At 38.7% G+C, this 23,719-nt stretch overlaps 1 protein-coding gene across 1 annotated transcript; it reads right to left on the bottom strand.

Moving 5' to 3' along the window:
• Positions 1-1,353: 1,353 nt before the first annotated feature.
• LOC119721182 (microtubule-associated proteins 1A/1B light chain 3C-like) lies at positions 1,354-18,657 on the bottom strand. The gene is made up of 4 exons (XM_038191085.1): positions 18,339-18,657; positions 15,483-15,538; positions 8,501-8,607; positions 1,354-2,034 (listed from the first exon to the last, which is right to left on the bottom strand). The coding sequence occupies exons 1-4, from the start codon at positions 18,388-18,390 to the stop codon at positions 1,875-1,877; spliced, it is 375 nt and encodes a 124-aa protein (XP_038047013.1). The 5' UTR covers positions 18,391-18,657; the 3' UTR covers positions 1,354-1,874.
• Positions 18,658-23,719: the final 5,062 nt, after the last annotated feature.

Raw genomic sequence — 23,719 nt, 5'->3', positions numbered from 1 at the left:
AAATTCACAGAGTTTACGCAAAACGCGAGTAAGTTGGAAAACCCTTGTCCGTTTTACCGTCCTTCCGTTACCGACCTCATTAATATTCATAATTCATAAACGGGAGGCATTCATGCCCCCCAAAAGTGTGGGAAATGAAAGTAGCATTATAGCAATACAATTGTGACATTTGTTTGCTGTAACTATGAACAGTGTCTGTGATACACACATTTGAAATTTTATTTAATGAGTGAAAACGTCCTTCCGTTACCGTGGAATTGCCCTTTTCTCAATAGCTGAGCACTGGATAGTACATTTCAGAATCAACTGCATCTGTTTGCATGCAATTTGTTTTTATGAACAATATTATTTTGTAACCAAAAAAACGGGATTTTAAGGCCAAAAAAAAAAAAGTCTCCGGTTTCTGGTATGGAGCTTGCCCCAAAAGTGGTGCGGCGACGCTGCTTTTTTTTTTTTTTTTTACCTGATTTTTTTGCTTCAAATGTCGGCTGATGACTGCAAATGGTGCCCGACTAAACTTAGTGCAAATATATGGGAGTCCAGAGAGGCCACATAAAGCTTATTCTCGACCATAACCCAATCTAAAAACATGTTAAAATTGTGCAGCAGCAGGATTCCAGTCAAACCAGTGAGTTTGGCAGTTTTGAGACATCATCTTTCATTGAAAAAAAACTTTTTCATTTTGCCGACGCGCATGGCTACGGCGACACGCGCGCATACCAGAAACCAGAGACTTTTTTTTTTTGGCTTAACAAACAATGTTTGTATGTACAATGTACGTATTCAATACAAGTTAACGTTAGCACTCACGACCTGCGGTACGGTATGAATGCACACAAATTCTGTGCTGAAATGTCAGCCAACAATTTGGTGCTTACACAAATGTTCACAGGCAAATCCACGAATCTGGAGGCAGATACTTTTAAATGCCACCTTTTGTTATTTGAACACAAGCGCCCGTGCAGACAGCATTTTAAAATTTGTCGACATGTCTACTAACTTAAGTCTCTTGACTTGAGTTGTATTATACCTCATACAAGAATGAAACTACCGGTAGATCAATTTCATTTTTTCCTTCCAGTTTTCAAAGGATGTCTGGGTGTAACTGTAAAACATTTCAGCCAGAATCGTAAGTTTAACAGAAGAGTTTGGACACACTGAAACACCTGGGCAGTGGGGGTGGTTCCGATAAATCTGGTTCAAATGCTGCCTGTGTCCTCCCATATTTTTTTAAGTTATATTTTTCACCCAAAACAAATTACAATCGTGAATTCTGTAACCTGTCGTCACAAATTCGCCATCATATGAGATAGATGTTGCCGTTTGCCCCAAAATGTGAGATATGGGTTCAAATATAAATGTGGATGTACTGAATTGATTGAATCCGAGCCCAAATCAAAAGCTCTTCTTATACCATCAGTGAAGACAAATGCAATTTTGCTACTTGAAAAAAATATAATAAAAGCATGTTGATACTTATGAGGGAGTTGTGAAAGTTCCATACCTTTCAATCAATTCTAAATACATACACGTATGAACACTGTGTGGTTATAATAAAAAGAAAATTCCAAGTCATTCTGTATTCTGTAAAAATGGTTTCGCATGGTAACTCTTATAATGAGATGACAGGTCACACACAGTGACCAAAAAGTTGTTTTCTGTTACGCAAAGAAAAAAATTACTCTTACTTTGAAAGTTCATCAGAGATGTTTGTTAGTCTACATCGCTCTAAACCATTAGCTCTCCCAACCTCTGCTTTAATGTTATATTATTTACAAGTTTCCTTCCGAATAATCTGCAAAAAAATATACATCTTTGTCTTGGAGTTTCATCCCCTTCTCACTTCCTGGTCTAAACGGGCGATGATCTCGCCATCAACCAAACATCTCTTGTGAGGCGTAGACCATATACAAGAAGCCGTCTTCGTCCTTTTCATCCCGGTAGACCTCTGATAACGTGATTGACATACTGGCCAGGCTCTTATTGTTGACGATGAGATAGAAGGCCTGCGTGGCGCTCAGCTGCATACGATTTCTGTATAGTGGAGGGGGAGAGAGAGAGGCAATCATTAAAGGAGCAATTCTTCAGAAAGTGTACCTAAATTATTTTTTGGGGGGGAGGGAGTTTTTTATGTAATGTAATACAAATGATTTTGTTCACTAAAGTGTTGCTAGTACAGTTAATCAAGATGCAAATTTCTTGAGAAGTTTTATAAGTTGGTCTTTCCGTGCATAAATTAGCATAATTTTAATCACAACATGTCACACACGTGACCGATCAAAATGTCACGCACGTGACCACAGCACAATTCCCAGCAAAACTAAAGCAGAGGCTGTACGTTGTTTATGCATTCTAAATCACAAAAGACTAGTCTCACTAGAATATCCGATGAATAGCCCGGATAACATTTTTTCGTCTGATGTCACACTGAAAGTACAAACTACATGTATACTCTGAGGCAGGGAGTAAAAAACACTAACTTGATGAATCACTGAAAGTAATATGTCAGATGTACCGTAGTTAACAAGGGGTAAAGCTTCAATAATCAGACAAGCCCAATTTTACGTCACACAATGACCAAAGAATGGCCCAAAGACCATGTACAGTACATGTGTAATCATTATGGAACCAGTTTTGGGGCAGTTTTTAAGTCGGAGTGTATCCCTGCATGCCTTTTCATGGTTCATTGATTCCAGTATGTGAACAAAGAAGATTAACAGTCAGTCAGTCCAGCAAGGAGAAAAGACTCAATTTTGCTGCACTGCACATAAAGCTGATCTCCCCTCTAAAGCTGGATGAGCTAGCAGACGTACATGTACATACATATTTTGTACAGGTTTGCTCCATACTGTAGATGCACATGTACGGGTACACTGTACATGATGTGGTTGATGTGGTACCGGTATTGTCTTACATGTAATTCTGGTTTGGGCTTTTTTTTAATGAATTTTTCTTCCCTTACAATTTCTTTGCAATGTCTTGGAGGGAAAATCGGAACATTTCTACAGGCAATCATGCAAACTAATCAAACATTTCAAAATATATATCAATATCCTTTCTTTTCCATTTTTATAGAGCTTATATGTACATGCATGTCCACATGATCCCAAAAATATGAGTATGCGTCATGGTACACGGGACTGCATCATGCATGCTGCCATGCTCTATAACGTGCAATGTACCAGTATGTTTGGGCCAAACAAGGCACAATAAACAAGCTCATTATAATTTCCACCTCATCTGACCCGCTCTGTTTCAGTTTGTACTTAAAAATATACACAATGTAGTTCTTATTCCCTGAATCAACATCGCCAACAACTTTAACCATTTTAGATTTTGTCAGTTCCAGTTTCCAGGAATCTTACTGCAATTTCAAAATCCAACAAATTCTTCAAGGTTAGTAATTGTTCATTCTAACTTCCAAGAATTGTTTTTCTAATGCACACCCCCCGACTTGGGTGGAAACAACCACAGACGCTCGTGCATTTCCTGTCATAAAAACAAGCTTGTGCAACAACTCTTTGCCTTTAATAATTCAAGTGCATATCCACACTGTTGCAGTAACTCATGCAGTTCAAGTATACCACTGGAGTTACGAAATATACATGTACATAGGATATGAGTGGTCTGGAGTCACCTCATGACAACAAGTCTGTCAAGTGGTTAGAAAAAAAGTCAGCCCTGACCTGGCAGTCAACCGCAATCAATTGGACTGGGTGATTGTTAATCATGACCTAGCTAGTCTGATCAAACACAATTGAAGGCTGTACCAAATCTGACTGAGGACAGGAGTGTTGTTATCAAGTTGATGAACTCATCGCCTGATTTCATCAAGCAGTAAAAAAGTTCATTCAATCTAAATGTGTTATTGTACAAGAGTGTACCGGTACATCCACCATTTGGGAGGGGAAATTGTGCAACAAACTGAATTAATCACGTACATGTAGGCCCTATAGTTTTATGGATGCTCTTTAAACACAAATTCTTTGCACTTTCTTTCTTCGGTCATAGTCATAAACAATATGCCCAGACTTAATTACCTAGAAATATTTTGAACGCATTTACCAGTACAACCTTTTGCAATGAAATGTTTTTTTTCTAAGATGCCATAACAAGACCATTATGTACTTGCATTGTATATATGCTACTATTCCATTGTCGTCAAGATGACCAACCAATTCCTAAAAACCTTAAGTTATAGAAAAAAAATGTTGATAAACATTGACACCTGTTTCAGACCGTCATTTTATAATTACGTCATATATTAAACCAAAGGGTATTTAGTGAGACTCAAGTTGAAGTGACATTTATGAACTACCAGTAGATTTGTTTAAAGCTACAGTCCATCATTTGCAGCTATCCGAAAAGTAACTGGCGTAATTATTGTTGAAAAACAAACTTGGTTGAAAGATAGTAAGGGAACTAAACTCCCTGTGAAATTATTCTTTCTGGGAAGCTGTCATTTTGAAGTAATCAACGAAAGAAAGCCTTTACGGTGCGTCTTAAGACGCACCGTTGGAAAATTTAAATTTGTAGCTCGTTTTGTTATTCGATGAAGCGCGCGCAAGCATTGGCATGACGCACACGCGCGCGCGGGGTTGCTATAATTCATCGGATCAGTGCGCGACGTCGCGTATAGCTGCAATTCAAAACAATTCAAAACATGATTCAGTAACTTTTGATTTGAAATTGAGATCCTAGAATGCTGTTTTTCTCGGAATATACAGCTGAAGCTTACCTGAAACTTCATCAGGTTAGTTGTTCAGTATCCTTCATCAGATTTTGAACACTTTTGTTGCTTCAAACGAACAAAATGCACAAATTACAAATGATGGACTATATTTTTAACTGGATTCTGGAGTCATTTTGAATGACGTGCAACAGTCTATCTTTCACACACGTAAACATTGCCACTGATGTTTTGAATGTTGAAGATAATTCTTAGCTTTGGAATAAGTTAGTCGTAAGATGGGATTTTAGTTTGGCTCAACATTGGCACACAGAATCACAAGCTTACATACAAACTGTACATGTACAGGTACATGTACATGTACCTGACATTGCATGCTTTGACTTAAACTTACTTTCGTCTAACACTTACATGTAGGCCTAATTTACTACAATTGTCCTTTAACAACGGAAAAAAACTGCCCTTCAACTGTACCATAACGTAAGGCTGGCCAGCAATTTTGACACTAAGGAATGTTTATTTCCAAGGCATAGCCTTGATCTTCCATTCACATTTTCCACCCATCATCACACGCATTATTTATTTTTGTGGAAAAATCTTGTGATTGATCAATACCGGTAATTACGACAAATACCTTTTTTTTTGTTACATGCAAGCTACATGTAGAACCTTTTGTGCATTATATTGATCTGGCAGATTTGGACATCGGACTTTGACGTCATTGTGAATCGTATATCTGCCATGTGTTTGTGCTTGACAACTCACCATATTGCAGATTCTCAGCAGGGTCATTCCGTGTCAAATCAACACGCTTTTGGACCCGACCCTCACAGATTGAAACAATATTTGGTGTGATGATTGGCCTATATGAGAAACCCCCAGAACTGATTTTTTTTGTAAATTGACTCGTTAGTTTTTGAGATACGGGTCAACGAACTTTTGACTAATTAGCATGACCTCCGAACTTTAAATACTTGTATCTCAAAAACTATAGCGCCTACAAAGCCAAGTTGTACATCATATTAAAGTTCTTTGAATGGCCTCCATTTCATAAAATAAAACCAAAATCGTAGCATGAAGTGCAGAGAAAATGCGTAACAAAATGACCTTTGACCTCGAATTACGAAAAACAATATGCTTCAAATTTTGTAATTTTTTTTCAAATGTTAGTTTATGATGTCAGCAACAATCTTAAGAAAAAATTGGGATGGGCGCTTTCAAAGTTTTTAAGTTATGATTTTTTGAAGAAAGCCTGTCCATGAAAAAGTATGCATAATATTAAATGTACATGTACAAGTAAACATGTACATGTACACTTGTACTGTGTACATGTACATGTGCACATTTTACCTGTGCATCATGTTTGCCCTTTACAACCACATAGTCTCAACTCATTTATATTAAGGGCAGAACAAAATTACTTATAAAATATATGTTATACCGGTCTACTTTCATTTTTCGCTCAACCAAAGTCTGTGTTGCAGTGTTCATCTCCTCGGCGAGAGATGAAGAATGAAGCGGATATTCTCAGGCAAAGATTCCAAATTGCACGTACCATTCCAGGAACACAAAAGCTGCACTGTTTTTGTCCGATGTCTAAAGACAATATTAAGGTGCTTGATTTTTCCTCCTCCTCAGACTCAAGGGAGGAACCAGTTTGCCTCCAAGTCCATGGACAAACTGCATGTATTGATTTTGCAGATATCAAGGGGTACATGTATGTTACAGTGATGTATGACTGTTACTGGTGGCTAGCATGTGTTCAGGAGATCCTTCCAGCATCCCAAGAAGTGGAACTGAGTTTCCTTCATCCCCATGGGCCATCTCCATCTTTCAAGTTCCCCTATCGACCAGACACACTTGTAATTCATGGCAAGGATGTATTATAACAGCAGTGGAACCGTTCACTGAAACAGGACGCGTATACAAGATCTCCGCCGAGGAGATGAACACTGCAACACAGACTTTGGTTAAGCGAAAAATGAAAGTAACGTAGACCGGTATAACATATTTTTATGCCCCGCGGCGAAGCCGAAGGGGCATACTGTTTCCGCCTTGTCCTTCCGTGGGTGGGTGGGTGTGTGTGTGTGGGTGGGTGGGTGTGTGTGGGGGTGAGTTTGTCTTACATTCCCTATGTGGACTTGTGAACAAAAGATGTCCACATAATGCAGGTTGTGTTAACATTATGTGGACTAAGCCGTGTCCACATAAGGTTTTGCCCTTTCTGAAAAACAGGTATAAAGGCATTTTTGGGTTAGGTTTATCTGTAGCAGAATGAAGAGAAACACTATAGGGAATCATAGGGAAAAAAATGGGTTAAAAAGTTTTCACAGTTTAAGTAAAGTTATTTTTTGTACCGAGTTTTCTTAACTACACGAAAACAAAGGAATGTCCACATAGCGTATGTAAAACAAACGTGTGTGGGTGTGTGTGTGTGTCCGGACAAATCTTGTCAGCGCATTAACTTGAGAAATACTTAACATATGAATTTCAAATTTGGTTTGTGTATTGTTCTTGGTAATCCTAAGAACCCTTTTGCATTTGGGGCCGAAAGGTCAAGGGTCAAGGTCCCAGTGACTAAAACAAAAGAAATTTTGTCAATACTTTACATGTGAACTTCAAATTTGGTTTGTGGATCGTTCTTGGTAATCCAAATAGGCCTATCGCATTGGGGTCCAAAGGTCAAGGGTCAAGGTCACAGTGGCTAAAACAATAAAAATCTTGTATTTATTCTGAGATCATAGGGATTAGGGATTAATTCATATAAAACCTACAGAAGACACTAATGCTGTCAATGAACGTTCCATGTGACCAAGGTACGTATGTGTAAGTTGATGTTAAAAGAGTGGTGTTATGTCATGGGAACAGTCACGGTTGCGGGGCATTTGTGTTTGTAAACACACCTGACTTGGATATGAGTTGAGACTATGCGGTTGTAAAGGGCAAACATGATGCACAGGTAAAATGTGCACATGTACACAGTACAAGTACAATGTATACATATACATGTACATGTACATGTACATGTACATGTACATGTACATTTAATATTATGCATACTTTTTCATGGACAGGCTTTCTTCAAAAAATCATAACTTAAAAACTTTAAGAGCGCCCATCCCAATTTTTTCTTAAGATTGTTGCCGACATCATAAACTAACATTTGAAAAAAAATTACAAAATTTGAAGCATATTGTTTTTCGTAATTCGAGGTCAAAGGTCATTTTGTTACGCATTTTCTCTGCACTTCATGCTACGATTTTGGTTTTATTTTATGAAATGGAGGCCATTCAAAGAACTTTAATATGATGTACAACTTGGCTTTGTAGGCGCTATAGTTTTTGAGATACAAGTATTTAAAGTTCGGAGGTCATGCTAATTAGTCAAAAGTTCGTTGACCCGTATCTCAAAAACTAACGAGTCAATTTACAAAAAAAATCAGTTCTGGGGGTTTCTCATATAGGCCAATCATCACACCAAATATTGTTTCAATCTGTGAGGGTCGGGTCCAAAAGCGTGTTGATTTGACACGGAATGACCCAGCATGTCATTTTCCAAGCCATTGCATGCTAACCTTATTACACTTGTGATTAACGCAGTTACAATGATGCTATTGTTTAAATCTTTTATTGGCTTAGTTGATTAAATGTACCTTAAATGTTCAGCATTTAAAGCAAATACACGCATATTAATATACGTACATAGAAACACCCCCCCCCCAGAAAAAAATATGTATAGTAATATTAATAATAATTATGTAACATTACTAATGACTAATTATGTAACATTTTATGCAAATAAGCACTTTACCTGATTATTGTTACAAACTGGCTCATTGTCAATTCCTGGGGTACCAGAAATTTGGTCTTGTCTAGAAGAGGTAAGTTGGTCTCTTTGTAGTATCTTTCCACAATGACCTGCAATGTACAAGAAAGAGAGAGAAAAAATAATCAGTTTCAAATGTCAGTTGCTCATACAGTGTATTACAAGTTACAGCATAATTTTTATCTCAATAAATTTGGAAATTACTCGTATTCAACTTTGAGACAGCTTTCTTAGCTCAGAATCCGATAAAAATATATACGGTGCATCTGACTGATTGTTGCCAGACAACTGACAAACTAAAGAGTTCTAGGGGGAGGAGCGTGCCAAAAGAAGGGGGCCAAGTTGGGAGAATGTATCGGTGCGAGTTGGAATAGGCAGCTCCACGGACTGAAGAAAGCAGCCCTCGACCGAGTAGAGTGTAAGGTACTGCACCAGTACAATGTAGGGGGATTGAGTGCAGGTTACATCAAGGTATGAATAAACAACGTACTAGGTATGTGTACAGTACGTCATTTGTACACATTTCAAAATGGAATTTCTTGCGTACATATGATTTTACTACAATTTTTCAGTTCATTTCATTTGCCATATTTTTGCTCCAAGTTAAAGGGAATACATGTATACATCATTTGCTTTTGCTGTAATTTTCAGAAATGGATGGAATTGGGGGGTTGGAAATATATAGCAAATATAGTTACACTGACTTTTTTGAGGTTTTGGGTTCGAAAATGCTATAAAAATTTTCCTGTAGTCTGGTTTCCTGACTCCATATAAGAAGAAACAGAGCAGTTTACATACATTGGGTAATTGTACGGTCAGGGAACCAGTCTAGCTGGCTCGTACCCGTTCATAGGTTTGTAATCGATTGCAAACAAGTGCGATGGTCAATTGGGGCCAGTATTTGAAAAAAGCCAGTTTTTCCAACGCTGATCGGCCGATCAGCTTGGAAATTGATACAAAAATACCACTTTTCTTGAAAATGACAGTATACCAGGTGCCATGATTTTACAGGATGCTTTACACTGTCATTCACTAACAGTCCAGCAAGGTATTTCAAAATGATTTGGTAGTTTTATTTTTTGATGTTTGCAAATGTTGTATTTTCCCTTTAATATTAACACAGACACAGATCCTTCAGTGGTGTAACATCCCAATACCTAACAGTTCTTGAGGTTCAATAAAAAAATCTCAACGGAAATTAAATAAATGCTGGTACGAAAACGAGTTCTTGACTTTGTTTTCCCCAAACTGGTATCCACTGTTTGCCTGTAGTACACGTACCTGACCCCAAAAAAAAACAGATATGAAAAACAGATAAGCCATCGTGAAAAAAATTAGCACTAATCGTGCCTGAATAATTTTTGTGCTGGTAACTGGTACACGCAGAGACAAAACAAAAATAGATAACAGCTTCACTTGCCCACAACAATGTGTGTGACAATTCTATTATGTTCCTGCTCACAAGTTACATAAAATACAAACATCTGACTCAAAATACATTAACCCTTACCCTACTAGACCCTCCAACGCATGCCAATATGTGCCTCAAGAAAATCTCCTATGTTTTTTGCACGGCCCTCCAATATCTGCCATGTTATTTCAAGGGTAACTGGACAGGCACTCCAATACATGCCACAGAGAACAATGAGAGTCCTCTGATAACAAAGTGAGTGCCCCCAGCTGGTCAGTATCAGGCACCCTCCAGGGCCTCCAACTCCTGCCAATTGGAGCCTTCACTGTTAAGACAAACTATCTGCCAATAAACTGCAGCTGGAGGGCATTGGCATAACCAACTGACATGCAGTAAACTACCCTCAGAGAGTAAGGGTTAATCTCTGTGAACAACAAATTTGAGTTGACCCATTCTAGCCAAGCCAGGCTATAAGAAGACTGAAGACAGTTTGAATATATAGACAAAAACAAAAACAAGGCCTAGTGGTATATAATACCAGTTTTGGGAATCACAAAGAGTCCTTTTTTGGCAACGGTACTGTGCGCACAGGCTCTGATACATTCTTCTTTTCAGCAGACACTACGTTTTTATGCACATCATACATGTAGAAGTTGGTTGCTTGTACCACTGCACACCATATGCCCCTAAACCATGTTCCAGCATGTACTGTACAAACATAAGGGGCCTTTCACACTATCCAACTATCTGTGTTGGATCCCAATCCAATACAGAGATTTTGGGAACCCCATTCACACTACATTGTAGCAAGAATTCAGTACAGATTCTGCATGGGTCCAGTGATCTACAAGTATAAAATCCAAAACCTGACCAGGGTCGAAAGGATCCACAGGTTCTGTAGATAATCCCAAATCTAAAGCCGATCCATGCACACCAGTGTACCTGTACTGTACACATCAATATGCACAGTATTTGTATGAAAAGTATGCCTTGCCTACCCATGTTTGATCACGGACCATTATGTGGTTTGATACATTGTAAACCCCTGTGCTGCTCAGGGTGGACCTTAACCCTAACCCACCTCACTCCTCCAAAATCCTCCTGGCGGTTTTGGAGGATTCTAGAGGATTGAGGATGAATGGTGATTGAATCAAATGAGGATTCTGGAGGATTGAGGATGAATGGTGATTGAAGCACATGAGGATTTTGGAGGATTGAGGATGAATGGTGCATGAAGCACAAGAGGATTTTGGAGGATTGAGGATGAATGCATTTTGAGGCAGGACTGTCTGATGATTTGGAAGGATTTGGCGTTGGTTATCCTTCATTTAAACACGAGTGCAAAGTTTTGGGATGAGGAGGATTTTGGAGGATTGAGGATGAATGCATTTTGAGGCAGGACTGTCTGACAATTTTGAAAAATTTAGGCGGAGTTGAAAAATTTTGGAGGATTTTGGAGGATTGAGGATGGTTGTAAGCAACAAGGGCCTAGGGGGTTAGGGTTTTAATAGAGGGACAGTAAAGACGATAGTGTGAGAAGGCCTCACACATTAGGAGGGTGTGCATTATGCTAATTAATGCATTTTGTAAATTATTTTCAGGAGATGTTGAAGCAGCTGGCAGACTGCAATTCCCAGGAGACATTGCCTCCCAAATGAGTATCAGCTTGTCAGGTGTCATCACAGAGACATTAGCTCATGATTTATTGTACTTGTAGGAATATTCATTAACTGACAGGGTGTTATACCGGTATGAACTCTCCTGTCCAGTCAGGCCTGATCCCTGAGAGAAGATCTGCAGCAGGTGCTTTTCTTATTAAACATGTGACTTGATTTTATGGCAAAGCCACTACTGACAAATTTTTGCGTGCAGGTAAAAGTATGGACAAACATTGAAATACATTGTAAATACATGTCCTGGTGTTTCTCAATTGCTGAAACAATGCCACGTAAAGTTACAAAGCTAACAGTATTATGATCAATTCTCAAAATATCTATCAAGTGAAAGGATGTTCTGAATTTGAGAAAACACCTTAGATTTACCGTACATGTATTTAATTAAGTTCCTCAAGAAAATGTGCAGCATGCACTGTAGACACCAAACTACATGTAGCAAATGACATGCATCTAGACACGTACCGGTATACGCATACATGTACGATGCATGTACGCATACCAGTATAAACATTAGAATGACAAAAACCAGGGTAGACTTTTTTTTAAAAGTTGCATGAATTCAATTCTTGTAGTCAACAACATATCGTTTGTTATCAAAATTCTTTTTGTCCCCATTCAACAAAGCGTACATTCAGCACGTTCTGTCGTGCACACAATCAGTTTGAATGAAGCTTTGGACTGGATTTCTTAAACCCAGTACCCAGTTCCAAGTGTTGCTCTGATTGGTGCAATTCTCTATGGTGTGATGTAATTTGTACGTGTAATTCCACAGTCACATTCTTCAACAAACATTCTTCATACATATGTAAATGACTCTGTAACAAATGACTAATGTGCGCATGAAACATGTACAGTAATGACAAAATCATAATAAACGTTTGGTGGCTGTTTGGTGAGTGTCACACAATTCCTACATAGAACACGGCGCTCTATCTGTACCATAGAGCAGTCGAGGCTAATAACAGACTGTAAGTTCCTTTTTTTTCCTTTTGAATGGATGTTTGTCAAGCCCTACCCACTGTCGTGGGTTAGAGGTAACAGTTCACCAAGAGGCTTCTCTTTCATACAATTCCATTGTACCAATCCAATCACAAAGCAAGCTTGTTTGCGAGTTGTAGGCCCTATGCCAGTGGTTGAATATTTCCATGAAAACTGCTGCATTTCATATCAGTCACTGGCCTTGATCCACTGACCACTGCAACAATGGGTGACTCCTCAGGCCAAGGTCACTCCAAACACTGTGTTCTTATTTAAGGTCAGAGCATACACCTAAAGCAGCAACTACATGTACTGTACATTGTACAAAAATGTACCTATAGGCCTACATTGTGTACATACATGTTGTGTGCTGTACCATGTACATGTACATGTACATGAAGTAAACTGTTTTTTCTTAACCTTGTACATGTACAGTTTTGTACATGTACATAGGTACAAGAGCAATTTGTATAAGATCTTTCATGGAATACAAAATAAAACATTTCAACTAAAAATATGTACACAACCATCCAAATCCCAATAAAACCCATTTATCATGTTTATAAGCCTTGATACTGCACACATGCACCGGTACTTGATACAAATGTACTGCATACATAAACAATGAAGCAGGTTTAAGATGCAGACATTTTGCACGTGCAACATAATTTGTGTACAAGTTTCACATTGTTCACCTGCCTACTGTTATTATAATCAACATGCTTCTGAAAACCATCCAAGATTTAATACACCATTAACCTTAAATTTGCTGGTACCATCTACACATGTATGCTTCATACCCGTACATGGATACGGTATGTATGTACCGGTACTGTACTCAAACACATTTTGTGCCATGTATGTATACATGTACATGAGTAGCAGCAGCTCAAATTTATTCTTCATTATAAGTTCACCTTGAGTTTCTTCAAAGCCTATCAATGTATGTGCACAGTGTATGTCACGTACAATGTACTCAGTATTGTATGGCAAGAAATCTCATGAACTGTATTGAAAACAAGTATTTCAACACAAAATACTAGGAAGAATCTCATACGGTCTGCATTTGTCTTAGATTAGCTTGAAAAAAATGTATTTCATTGCAAAAATATAGGGCTTAGAACTCTGATATCTTAATCAGAAAAAAAATTAAAAAGGATATTTTTTGTAACATATTTAGTGACTTTATACATGTTCAATGTGTGAACTCTGCCATGGGATGCATTTTTGTACAAATAAGGAAAGGTACCATGGATGACACCGTGAGTCTTGTATTCATTTTTTACAAGCCTGAACTTAACAGAGACTGTACAACACAGTGTGCATAATGTACATGTAGGTCAGTCACCCTATGAAGTGATGGAAATGGCCATATGGTACAATGTTCCTCAGTGACTCACTACACATGGCCACCTACTGCTGTGAAACAGTAGTCACTTCCTGGAAATTTTACAATCTATGGGACCTCCTCTTAAAAGTGCATGAACCCTGCATGGAAAACAAGTCTACCTTTCATTTCTACATTGTACATGACAGTCAAGCGTACATGTACATCTACATCCATGTAAGCAAATCTCCCTCACCTGGGTTTGCAAAAGTGCCATATTTTTCAGGATATGTGACTTTGCTCCTACCATCAAACACACAAGCACAGAGACACCCAATATAAAGACCTACCGGGCGGTACACAATGTAACCAACCCACCCTGCAGAGGTGATTTATCAAATTCTTCATTCCACCAAACAATGTGTCATTTTTACTTTTTTTCTGAACCATTGTTGAGAACACAGAGGCATGGAACAAAACATCAATGGAGGTCAGGGTTGTATTTGACCCAGGGAAGGCTGTTCAACCCAATGTTCATAAACTACCCAAGTTCCTTCTACATTGTAAATGCATCAGGTGAACTGGAAGTTTTGCAAGATTGATGAGGCCTGGGTAATTGGGCACAGGTTTGTTTGGTTCCTAGATGTGTTAGCACAACGGGTGCCATGCAAAGAATGAATTCATGCAAATTTAAAGTCTTAGAGAACGCTCCATACTGTATGTGATAAATGTAGAAGGCATCGCACCTTCAATATGAATACTCATGGTCGCAATTTTTGTCTGATTATATACACTAGTGCAGTGCCATCTAAAATGTGCATGTTCGGGAAACGCAAATTGCTTTGCCGCTGGTATACATTGTAAGTTGCATACTTGCAGAGTTTTTGAGAACTGCTCGTGCAAACAACGCACACTTGCGTCAAAGTTTGTGCCAAGTTTGAAGTTCGACCACCTACAATGGTCGCTTAGTCGACTGCAAAAATAACGTGTCCGTGTACATACGAAATATGGTATGCAGTGCTATTCACCAATACTGGACAATGGTATCGCCCTACAATGCACGTGCGCGTGCCCGTCCTTTTTGCATTGTTTGCGTCATATTGAGCACGCGCGCTTTAGCTTAAACATGACGTTAACAATTGAAAAGAACGGCAGTGCGTGGTGTTATGTTCTAAGCTGCCACGTTTGCCTTTGGAAATACTGCTTTTTTGCAGCTTTTTCGAGAACCGCTCATCCAAACCACTTCAAACTTGGCACTGCACATTCTGTGGCCCCGAGCAATACACCTGCCGATTTTCAACTTCATACGGTGCCCGGTTCTGGAGATAATCGACGGACAGACAGACAGACAGAGATTCCTTGAATTATAGTAAGATGTACGTACAGTATACAAGTCTGCTAAATTTTAATTTCATTATTCTGTAAAATACATGTAGGGCCCTCATTAGTAGGTGTTTACCTTACATTTGTTAAATATGGCAACATTCTTAGTTTTATGTATAGCAGGCACACCGCACTGATGCCTATGAACAAACATTCTACCCGTCCAAAACCCTGACATCAATTTTCACTCACTGGGATTTTGTTGGGGAATTTCGCTCTTATACCAGCCACTTCATCTTTTCTTGAAGCTGAAATAGAAAAACAACAACAATAATATCAAGTTAATAAATGAGTAAAATTTACTTTCGTTGTTGAATTCATTGTAAATGAATGGCTTTATAAATTATAATAAGGAAATAAATGTGTGCTTGAGAGGTTTTAATCACTCTGTTTAAGACCGCTTAGAGTCTGGGTGCTGATAATTAACCCGAGCCGGAGGCGAGGGTAATTATCAGCACCCAGACGGCCAGACTCTAAGCGGTCTTAAACAGAGTGATTAATACCGACCGAACACACATTTATTCCCATTCATAAATACCTTTTTAGGTCAAAAATATATAATATTTCGGTCAAAAAATCCCGATTTTGTTCAACAAGTTCACTTCATGCTTTTTGAAACATCCCTCTAGCTAAAAAATGGAGTGTTCAGCTGGCGATTAAGATGTAAACAACCCTTTTATGGAGATTGACGCGCGCGTGGCACGTTCTGTGCGATGTCGCGCAGAACGCACCTGAGGCGTTGCGATTTGAATTTAGAACTATAAAATTCTGACTCACTGGTAGTGTTGCGCATGCCTACGTGAGGACTGTGAACGTTCAACCAATAAAACGGTAAGAGGCACTGGATTTTTAGGAGTCCACATTTAATGTGACACTGGAAAAGTGTTTAAGACCAGCTAGCCATGTCTTTATCATCCGTTTAAGACCGGCCACGTGACGGACTCTCGACCAATAGGAATGGCTCAACTGTCTGAGGTATTTATGAATAAGAAATAAAGAAATGCTTGAGTAGCACGCTCGATCACAGTCTACATACATGTACCGGTACATGTACATGTATGTGCCACTTGCTTTCGAACAGTACAATAATGTACATATTCAGACTGATACTCTGCCCTGCCCCTGTCAAAATTCATGAATGGAAATTTGTAACTCCGCCCACATATGTACATGTATGTAAGATTATCATCTGGTTTCAGCAACCATTGACTTCCCTTCAGTGAAGTACTTTACTCCAACCCACTCCGGTGAACGCACTGGTACCATCTGGCTTTTACAACAAATGCCTTTACTCCCTTTGTTTTAAATGCATTTCATACGAAGGCTACACATGACTGTGGCTATTGTATTAGTGATTTTCCAGATCAACAAGTGCAATTGATTGTAACAGCAACTTTGTGAACAGTCACCCTAAAGTCGCCACCTAAATGTGGTTGACTTTGACGCTTTGTATCTTTGAAATTATTTGAGGCAGTATAACAGGACGATGTCGAAATGGAAGCAAACATGCCATGGTATGCTGTGAAAATCTGGGAAAAAAAGATACAAACACCACCAAAAATTGGCGTTTGGGCGGCGACTATAAGGTCGCGCACGTTAGAAGGATTGCATGACTAGAGCTGGTAATCCTTAGGTTAAAAGACTCACCAAAACAGCTGACTAAATGACACTCAAAAGTGACATTCTGATATTTTTTGACACATTTGAACAGTTGGCAATGACACCTTCTTGAATATCAGCAGGTTTAATTTTGTGGAAAGAGGGCAGGGCTTTGATTTAGGAGGGATAAAAGATGACGATGACAAACAGAAAATATATTTAAAAAGCAAGATGGCGAACTGCAAAAAAGGTAGGAAAGTCATATTTTCTTTGAAAATGATTTCAAAGTAAAAGTCGGACTCCATATTATCGCAGCATTCCTATTATTGCGGCATGGGAAATTTCTTTTATTACGCTGCCAAAACTCCCTCAAGTGGCGATTTTTATCCAGTTCACCAGGCATTAAGGACTTTCTGCAGAGTTGTATAAAAAAAATTGTTGTGTCTTTTGGGACTTTTAACAATTTTTATTAAATATTAAATTTTCCCTCACCGTGTCTGCTAAAACTAAAAAGGTACTGTCTATATTTTAACATAAATCTTTAATGGTGCTCTGTCCATGAACGTTCAAACACAAAAAGAAGTCAAAGGACGATATTTCCACCACGAAATCGTAAAAACTTTTACGGGATCAAAATATGGACGGCGCGTTATAAAAAATCAAACGGCACACCGTGTAAAGTGAATGGCGCCCCCAATCGCCAATCAGTAGACTTGTCTCAGTGATTTGTGTTCTCCTTTCCGGGGAGGGGCAGGGTATTAAGAAATCATCCTGCAGGCATGTAGTCTTTAATCAACTTGAACGTTACAGGGAAAATATCAGACTTTATGCAGGGGTTGTTTGCGTCAAACATTAACTATGAAAAAAAAGTTGGGATCATTATTAAAAAAAACACTTCCCGCATAGGGAGTCCACCTCCGTTCGCATACATGTACTCCGAGCATAGGCCCCTATCTATTTTCACAGGCAACGTACACGGAATAAACCACACCACCGGCACCGTCGGATTTGTTTATAAAAAAAGGAAGAGTTATTCAGTTAACACAAAAGACAAGACAATCATGACAATTCGGGAAGGTTAGTGGGCAATCTCTATTCCGAACGAGAAACGATTAAAACCGCGATTAATACGGAGTCCCATCCTACAGTACAACTAACATGACTCGAGTTTATCGGAAGAAAAAAGACTGCTTAGCCTGCGAAAGTCACTGGTCAATGGTACTGGACAGTCACCTGCAAAAGTCAGTTTGAACAGAACTCGTAAAAATAGAGGTGTCCTGGCCTAGAGCTTGTCCCCAAACGAAATGGAGTTAAAAAAAAAACTAAAGTAGGCCTATGGGGGGGGGGGCAAGTGACATATGCGTGCACATTATTGAAGGTGGCACCATGTACAGCATACGGCCATGACGGACGAAGAAACTCGTAAAATAACTTAGCTTTGTGACTCACCAAAACTCTTTCTCTGTTTGAAGGATTTACTCGACGTGTTTCGGTCTGTCATGGTGGCGTTGATCAGTGTTATTATTTAAAAAGCACCAATTAAACACCTGTTGATACGCAGCACTCCAGCTTACATTGGCTAAGTCCTTTCGTTTGCTTGCTCGACGATTTCACTGCAGAAAGCAGTTTTACTTTACCGCATAATTAGCACATTACAGATTTCACTACTGCCACTCTATACTATACTGCACACAATACTATTGAACACGAACCACCTCGCTCAGCTAGTTTATAGTAGGAATAGTACTGCTGGTGACCCTGATCTGCATACGTCACATATACTGCCACCAAAATGGCGATCAATAATGACGTCACTGTACTTTCTCCGATTCTGATTGGTCACTTGATAGATTGAGGTCGCTGTGTAGGGTAGGCTAGCCATCAACAACCTTACTTATTATACTCTAATTGTTTGTATCACTTGAAAAAGGGAAAAACGATGCTTTCGAGGTCAACTAACTATGCACAACCGCTGAAATGGCCTTCAACTTTCTGCACAGCTTCCGGTTGTACAGTAATCAGTATTGTTTAATATACAAAGTGGAGTGCCAGCGTGTATCAACCGTCTTTTTTATTCCATAAAAATGGCGAATATTGGTTTTGTTTAAATAAAAAATAAAAAAATAAGGCAACTGTTGCTTTTAATAGTACGTAAAAGATATATTATTATAAGTATTCAATTCAGCACCATTACTTATGCCGGGCAGGGATAACCATGGATGAACCTAGCTCAAATTTCCTCCCAAGTATGTTGCGTAAATTGAAGGACTCCTAGCTCCAGGACGAGTGTTAGAATTAAGTCCTTGAAATTGCACCTTTGTGTCACATTTGCATCTATTCTGCTTTATAGTGTTTGTATTGTATGAATGTTTCATGGCCTCCGCTATTATATGCTAATACAATTTCCCATACAAACGTGCATGTACTACTGAGTAGAGTGACGCTTAGGCCTACTTATTTAACTTTACTTATTACTACACCAGCGCCAAAAAAATGGTAGTACATGAAGTCTGCGTGACACCAAAATCCGTTTGATTCGACTCGATATTGAGTCGTTCAACCATGGTTCAACATACTAATTTGATCCGCGCCAAAATGTTTTTTCTTAATTTCTACAGACACTGGGGCGCTCTTCAAAACTGACCTATGATTACACATACTGCAAATTATATGCCCACTGTCACGGCGCATTGTTATGGTTTTTGAGCGGGTTTCGTTTTGGGGATTGATGTGAGAACTTTCCATCTATTTTTATTGATTATTGAAATACTTCCTGAAAACAAATGTCACAAAAATCTGCCGGGGGGGGGGGGGGGGGGGGCAAGGTGCGCCACTGCATGAACGCCAGGTGTCGTTTTAACTTCCAACAAAAATTAACGTAAAATTGGGATATAGCACACGTCTTGTGAAATTGTGGTTCAATGTTTCATTTTGAAATTCTGCTTACGAACGAAGGTCTCATGCCATTTTCAGATGTGGTGGGAGACATGTTTTACATCATTTCCTATTGCAATTTTCCTTCCCTTTCAGTGTTTCATTTCCTTCCTATTTTTTTTTTATTGCAAAACGGGGTCGGGTATTACACATCCTGGGACACATTTTGCAAAGAGGACGAAATGATTAAAGGAAATAATTTGGGTTGTTTCAGAATGGAGGCGAAAAATTCCTTCCCTCGACCTCCTCCGTCCATCCAACCCTACGATTAAGAACGTTCCTCTACCTACCTCTGTTTTGCCCACTCTTCAGCCACTGAGATGCGATGACCAACTTCCAAAAGAGGGTGTGAATTTTGTTTCGGCCAACGGTGAAAAATTTGATGAACAAAATTGTCATCTCAACTTTTATGTTTAGTTAAAAAATAGACCTGGGGCATTGTGAGTGTCTTAGAAGGTATATTCCTTGAAGCATTATTGGATTATCCCAAAAGTAACCTACCAAATTATTGTCAAAAAGCTTACTTGCATTAAAGATCGTATACTGGTGCATGTACTAAACACTCAGTGAAATTATTCCGTCTGGCTTGGCTTACCGTTTTAGGAGACAACAAGAAATAACGGTGATTTCCAACATCAATTCATCAATATTGACTGATTTTTAGAAATAAGGAGTGATACGGACGAGATCGTGTTCCGTGATCCAAAGGTTGTGCATGGTTTTTCACCGTCTTCTCGAAAAGGGTAATATCCACTGAACTGAAACTTAACAGGTTAGATTTTGAACATTCTTCTTTGGATTTTGAGTTGTGTTACATTTGTATTACGGGAAACGAACAAAATGCATTAAAGCAAATGGTCTACCTTGAACAATATGCAGTGCACATAGGTTCCCCCCCCCCCAAGTATCGAAGTTTTATCGGACAGTTCACCAACTGGAACATGCAAGTACAGTAGAAATGAAACTACATGTACGCATCTATTTGAATGACGTACAGATTCGTCATAGTTTGAGGAAGCAGGGGTTGCCGGTTGCAAACAGTCACATGCGAAAACCATTACCTAAGAGTTTTCGAGATCAACCAGCTAGCAGTGCACTATAATACGTTGTTTTTCGAAAACAGAAGTTCATGAGTCGTCCCAAAAGAAAAATTATCACGTGTGCTAGTGTGTGGGCGATTCCATGAAATCAAATATGTTTAAAAAAAAAACAGGGTCGACAAACGACTCATTTATCTTGATCGCATCACATTTGTTTCACTAGAATTACCAATATTTAACTATCTACAAATGATTTTAGTTGCTTAAATTAAAGTACTTGTACCTAAATATCTGGTAGCAAAGGATGAAACATCTAACTAATTTACTGACAGTGTGGGTTCCATCTTATGAATAGTGTGGGTTTCCTAAATAGGTCACGGTTCACGCGTAAAGGGACACGAAAGTTATGATATTTTAAAACTGCTTTTGGAATGTGTTTTTTGGTTCATTATGTAATCAAAATAATACCATGTACATATGCGTATGAAAAATTGCCCTTGATTATGTTAGAGCAACTTGATACTGCTTTATTATGGCACTTTATGTAAATGATTTTAATATAACTAGTTCAGGGAGATTCACAGCGCGTTAGCCCAAATGTTTCATGCGTAGACACGACCCACTTTTTTGTGTCCTTTTTACACGGGAAATTTGTGTAGGCCTAATGTTTCCGAGAAATACAAAAAAATATTGGCTTCACTGGCAATCCAAACGTATCGCCATTAGTTACATGTCCCACTGATGCTTCGGGTGTACCCTTGCACGTGAAATCGTGAATGGGTTTTGACATGGTACTTTGGCAATTCTGGAGTAAAATGTCTGATTTTGGCTGCAATGAGGAAATGTCAATATTTTTAAGTTAATAGACTGAATGCCGTCCATCAATGTTTCCATCGGGATCAAAATGTCACGAGTTGGTAGGTACATGTACCCAAATATTTATGGAATAACCCACATACATTGTATTTATGAGCGCATTAACACAAAACACGAAAAGTTTGAATGAAAGAGGGATTAACATGTGAAAGGCACCGCTGCATGTATTTGAAATTTTTCTACATTCGTTTCTGGCCCCCTGCTCGTATCACTAATTCACCATTACTAAGAGAAAAACCACCAAAGACAGCTCACACTCGACAGTAAATTCAATTTAAAAAAAAAAGGCACGTACAGCTGGACAATTATTTATATGCAATCGCGGATAAAGAGGTGATGTGGACGGTCAAAAATGTACAGGGTGTGATTGGTACATTTAAAATTGGTTGACAGCAGAGAGGTACAGTCGAACCCTGATAAGAAGAGCACTGTTAATTCAACAATATAACAAGAACAATTTTAGGTCTCAAGTCTTTGGTTTGTTTTTTATTTTCCATTACTGTTAATACAAGGTACCTGGTAAAGTCCCAAGGACCTTGTTATAAAGGTGCTCGACTGTAGTAACTTTCCAGGACAAAAGTAGTGCTTTCCGCAAACAAGTTATTTGCTGTTTTGTATCTTAAAGAGCCTATTTACAATACTCTGGCCAATCATCACAATGAGACAAGGGACGCCACTCCCTTTCAGCCTTCCAGTTTGGCAGGAGACCACGGAGTACCACCAAAGCATCACAGTGGCGCATTGAACATGCAAGAAATATAGAGTATACAATGTATATACATGTAAACGGGAATGCAAACTGGAAATCTGCTGCATAGGTTGTGAAGGATTCCATGACTTTTGTTCTAGCCACAGCAACTTTCTATGACTCCGTGTAAAATAACAGAATTCCATGACTTTGACATGACTTTTCAGGATAGCTTAAATTTATTCCGGGATTTTCCAGGATTTTTTTGTCATGACTTGGGGAACCCTGTCATGAATTCCGAACAACGTTATAATTTGCAATTTTTTTGGTCTGTTAAAAATCACTTTCATAAATGGAAATGATAAGCCTCCTGCAGTCCTGGATCCCTAAAATAGACTTTGAATTACAAGTGCCAAATTGCATTTCCTGCAGATAGTGTGCAGCATCCAGAGATGCAGATATTTTATTTTCAAGCAATTTTAGAACCAACACTTTACTTTTGCAAACAAGGCAATCAGTAGTGGGCGTTTAAATAACTACATGTTTAAATTAACACTCTTACCGAACACAATAAAGAACTGACGATTATTATTTACATAAATACACTAAAATTAAACGTGAAAATGTGCAGTACAGTGCAGTAAACGTAGGTTTTCAATTCAAAGTGGATGCTTCCCAACTGCAAAGATGTGTTCTTTAAGGCCCCCCAAAAAAGTCTCCGGTTTCTGGTATGCACGCGTCGCCGTAACCATGTGCGTCGGCAAAATGAAAAAGTTGTTTTTTTCAATGAAAGATGATGTCTCAAAACCGCCAAACTCACTGGTTTGACTGGAATCCTGCTGCTGCACAATTTTAACATGTTTTTAGATGGGGTTATGATCGAGAATAAGCTTCATGTGGCCTCTCTGGTCTCCAATAATATTTGCACTAAGTTTAGTCCGGCACCATTTGCAGTCATCAGCCGACATTTGAAGGAAAAAAACCAGTGAAAAAACAAAAAAAGCCGCGTCACCGCACCACTTTTTGGGCAAGCTCCATACCAGAAACTGGAGACTTTTTTTTTTGCCTAACCCTAACCATCCTGAATCCTCAAATTTGAGTGTGATTTTTGACACACCCTAAGTTTGGGTTAATCACCCTTCTTTTGAAACTTTCATATGCTGCTGACAAAAATGTCCGGAAAATAATGCCAACTTTGCCAAAATGATGGAAATAAAGATTTACATGGATTAATGAAATCATGATTGGGTAAACCAGGTTTGTTAGAAATCTAACCAAATCATACTTTTTTA

This window comes from Patiria miniata, unplaced genomic scaffold, assembly GCF_015706575.1.
Source record: "Patiria miniata isolate m_02_andy unplaced genomic scaffold, ASM1570657v1 HiC_scaffold_13, whole genome shotgun sequence".
Classification (NCBI taxonomy): Eukaryota; Metazoa; Echinodermata; class Asteroidea; order Valvatida; family Asterinidae; genus Patiria; species Patiria miniata.
This window is presented reverse-complemented; position numbering and strand designations above follow the sequence as displayed.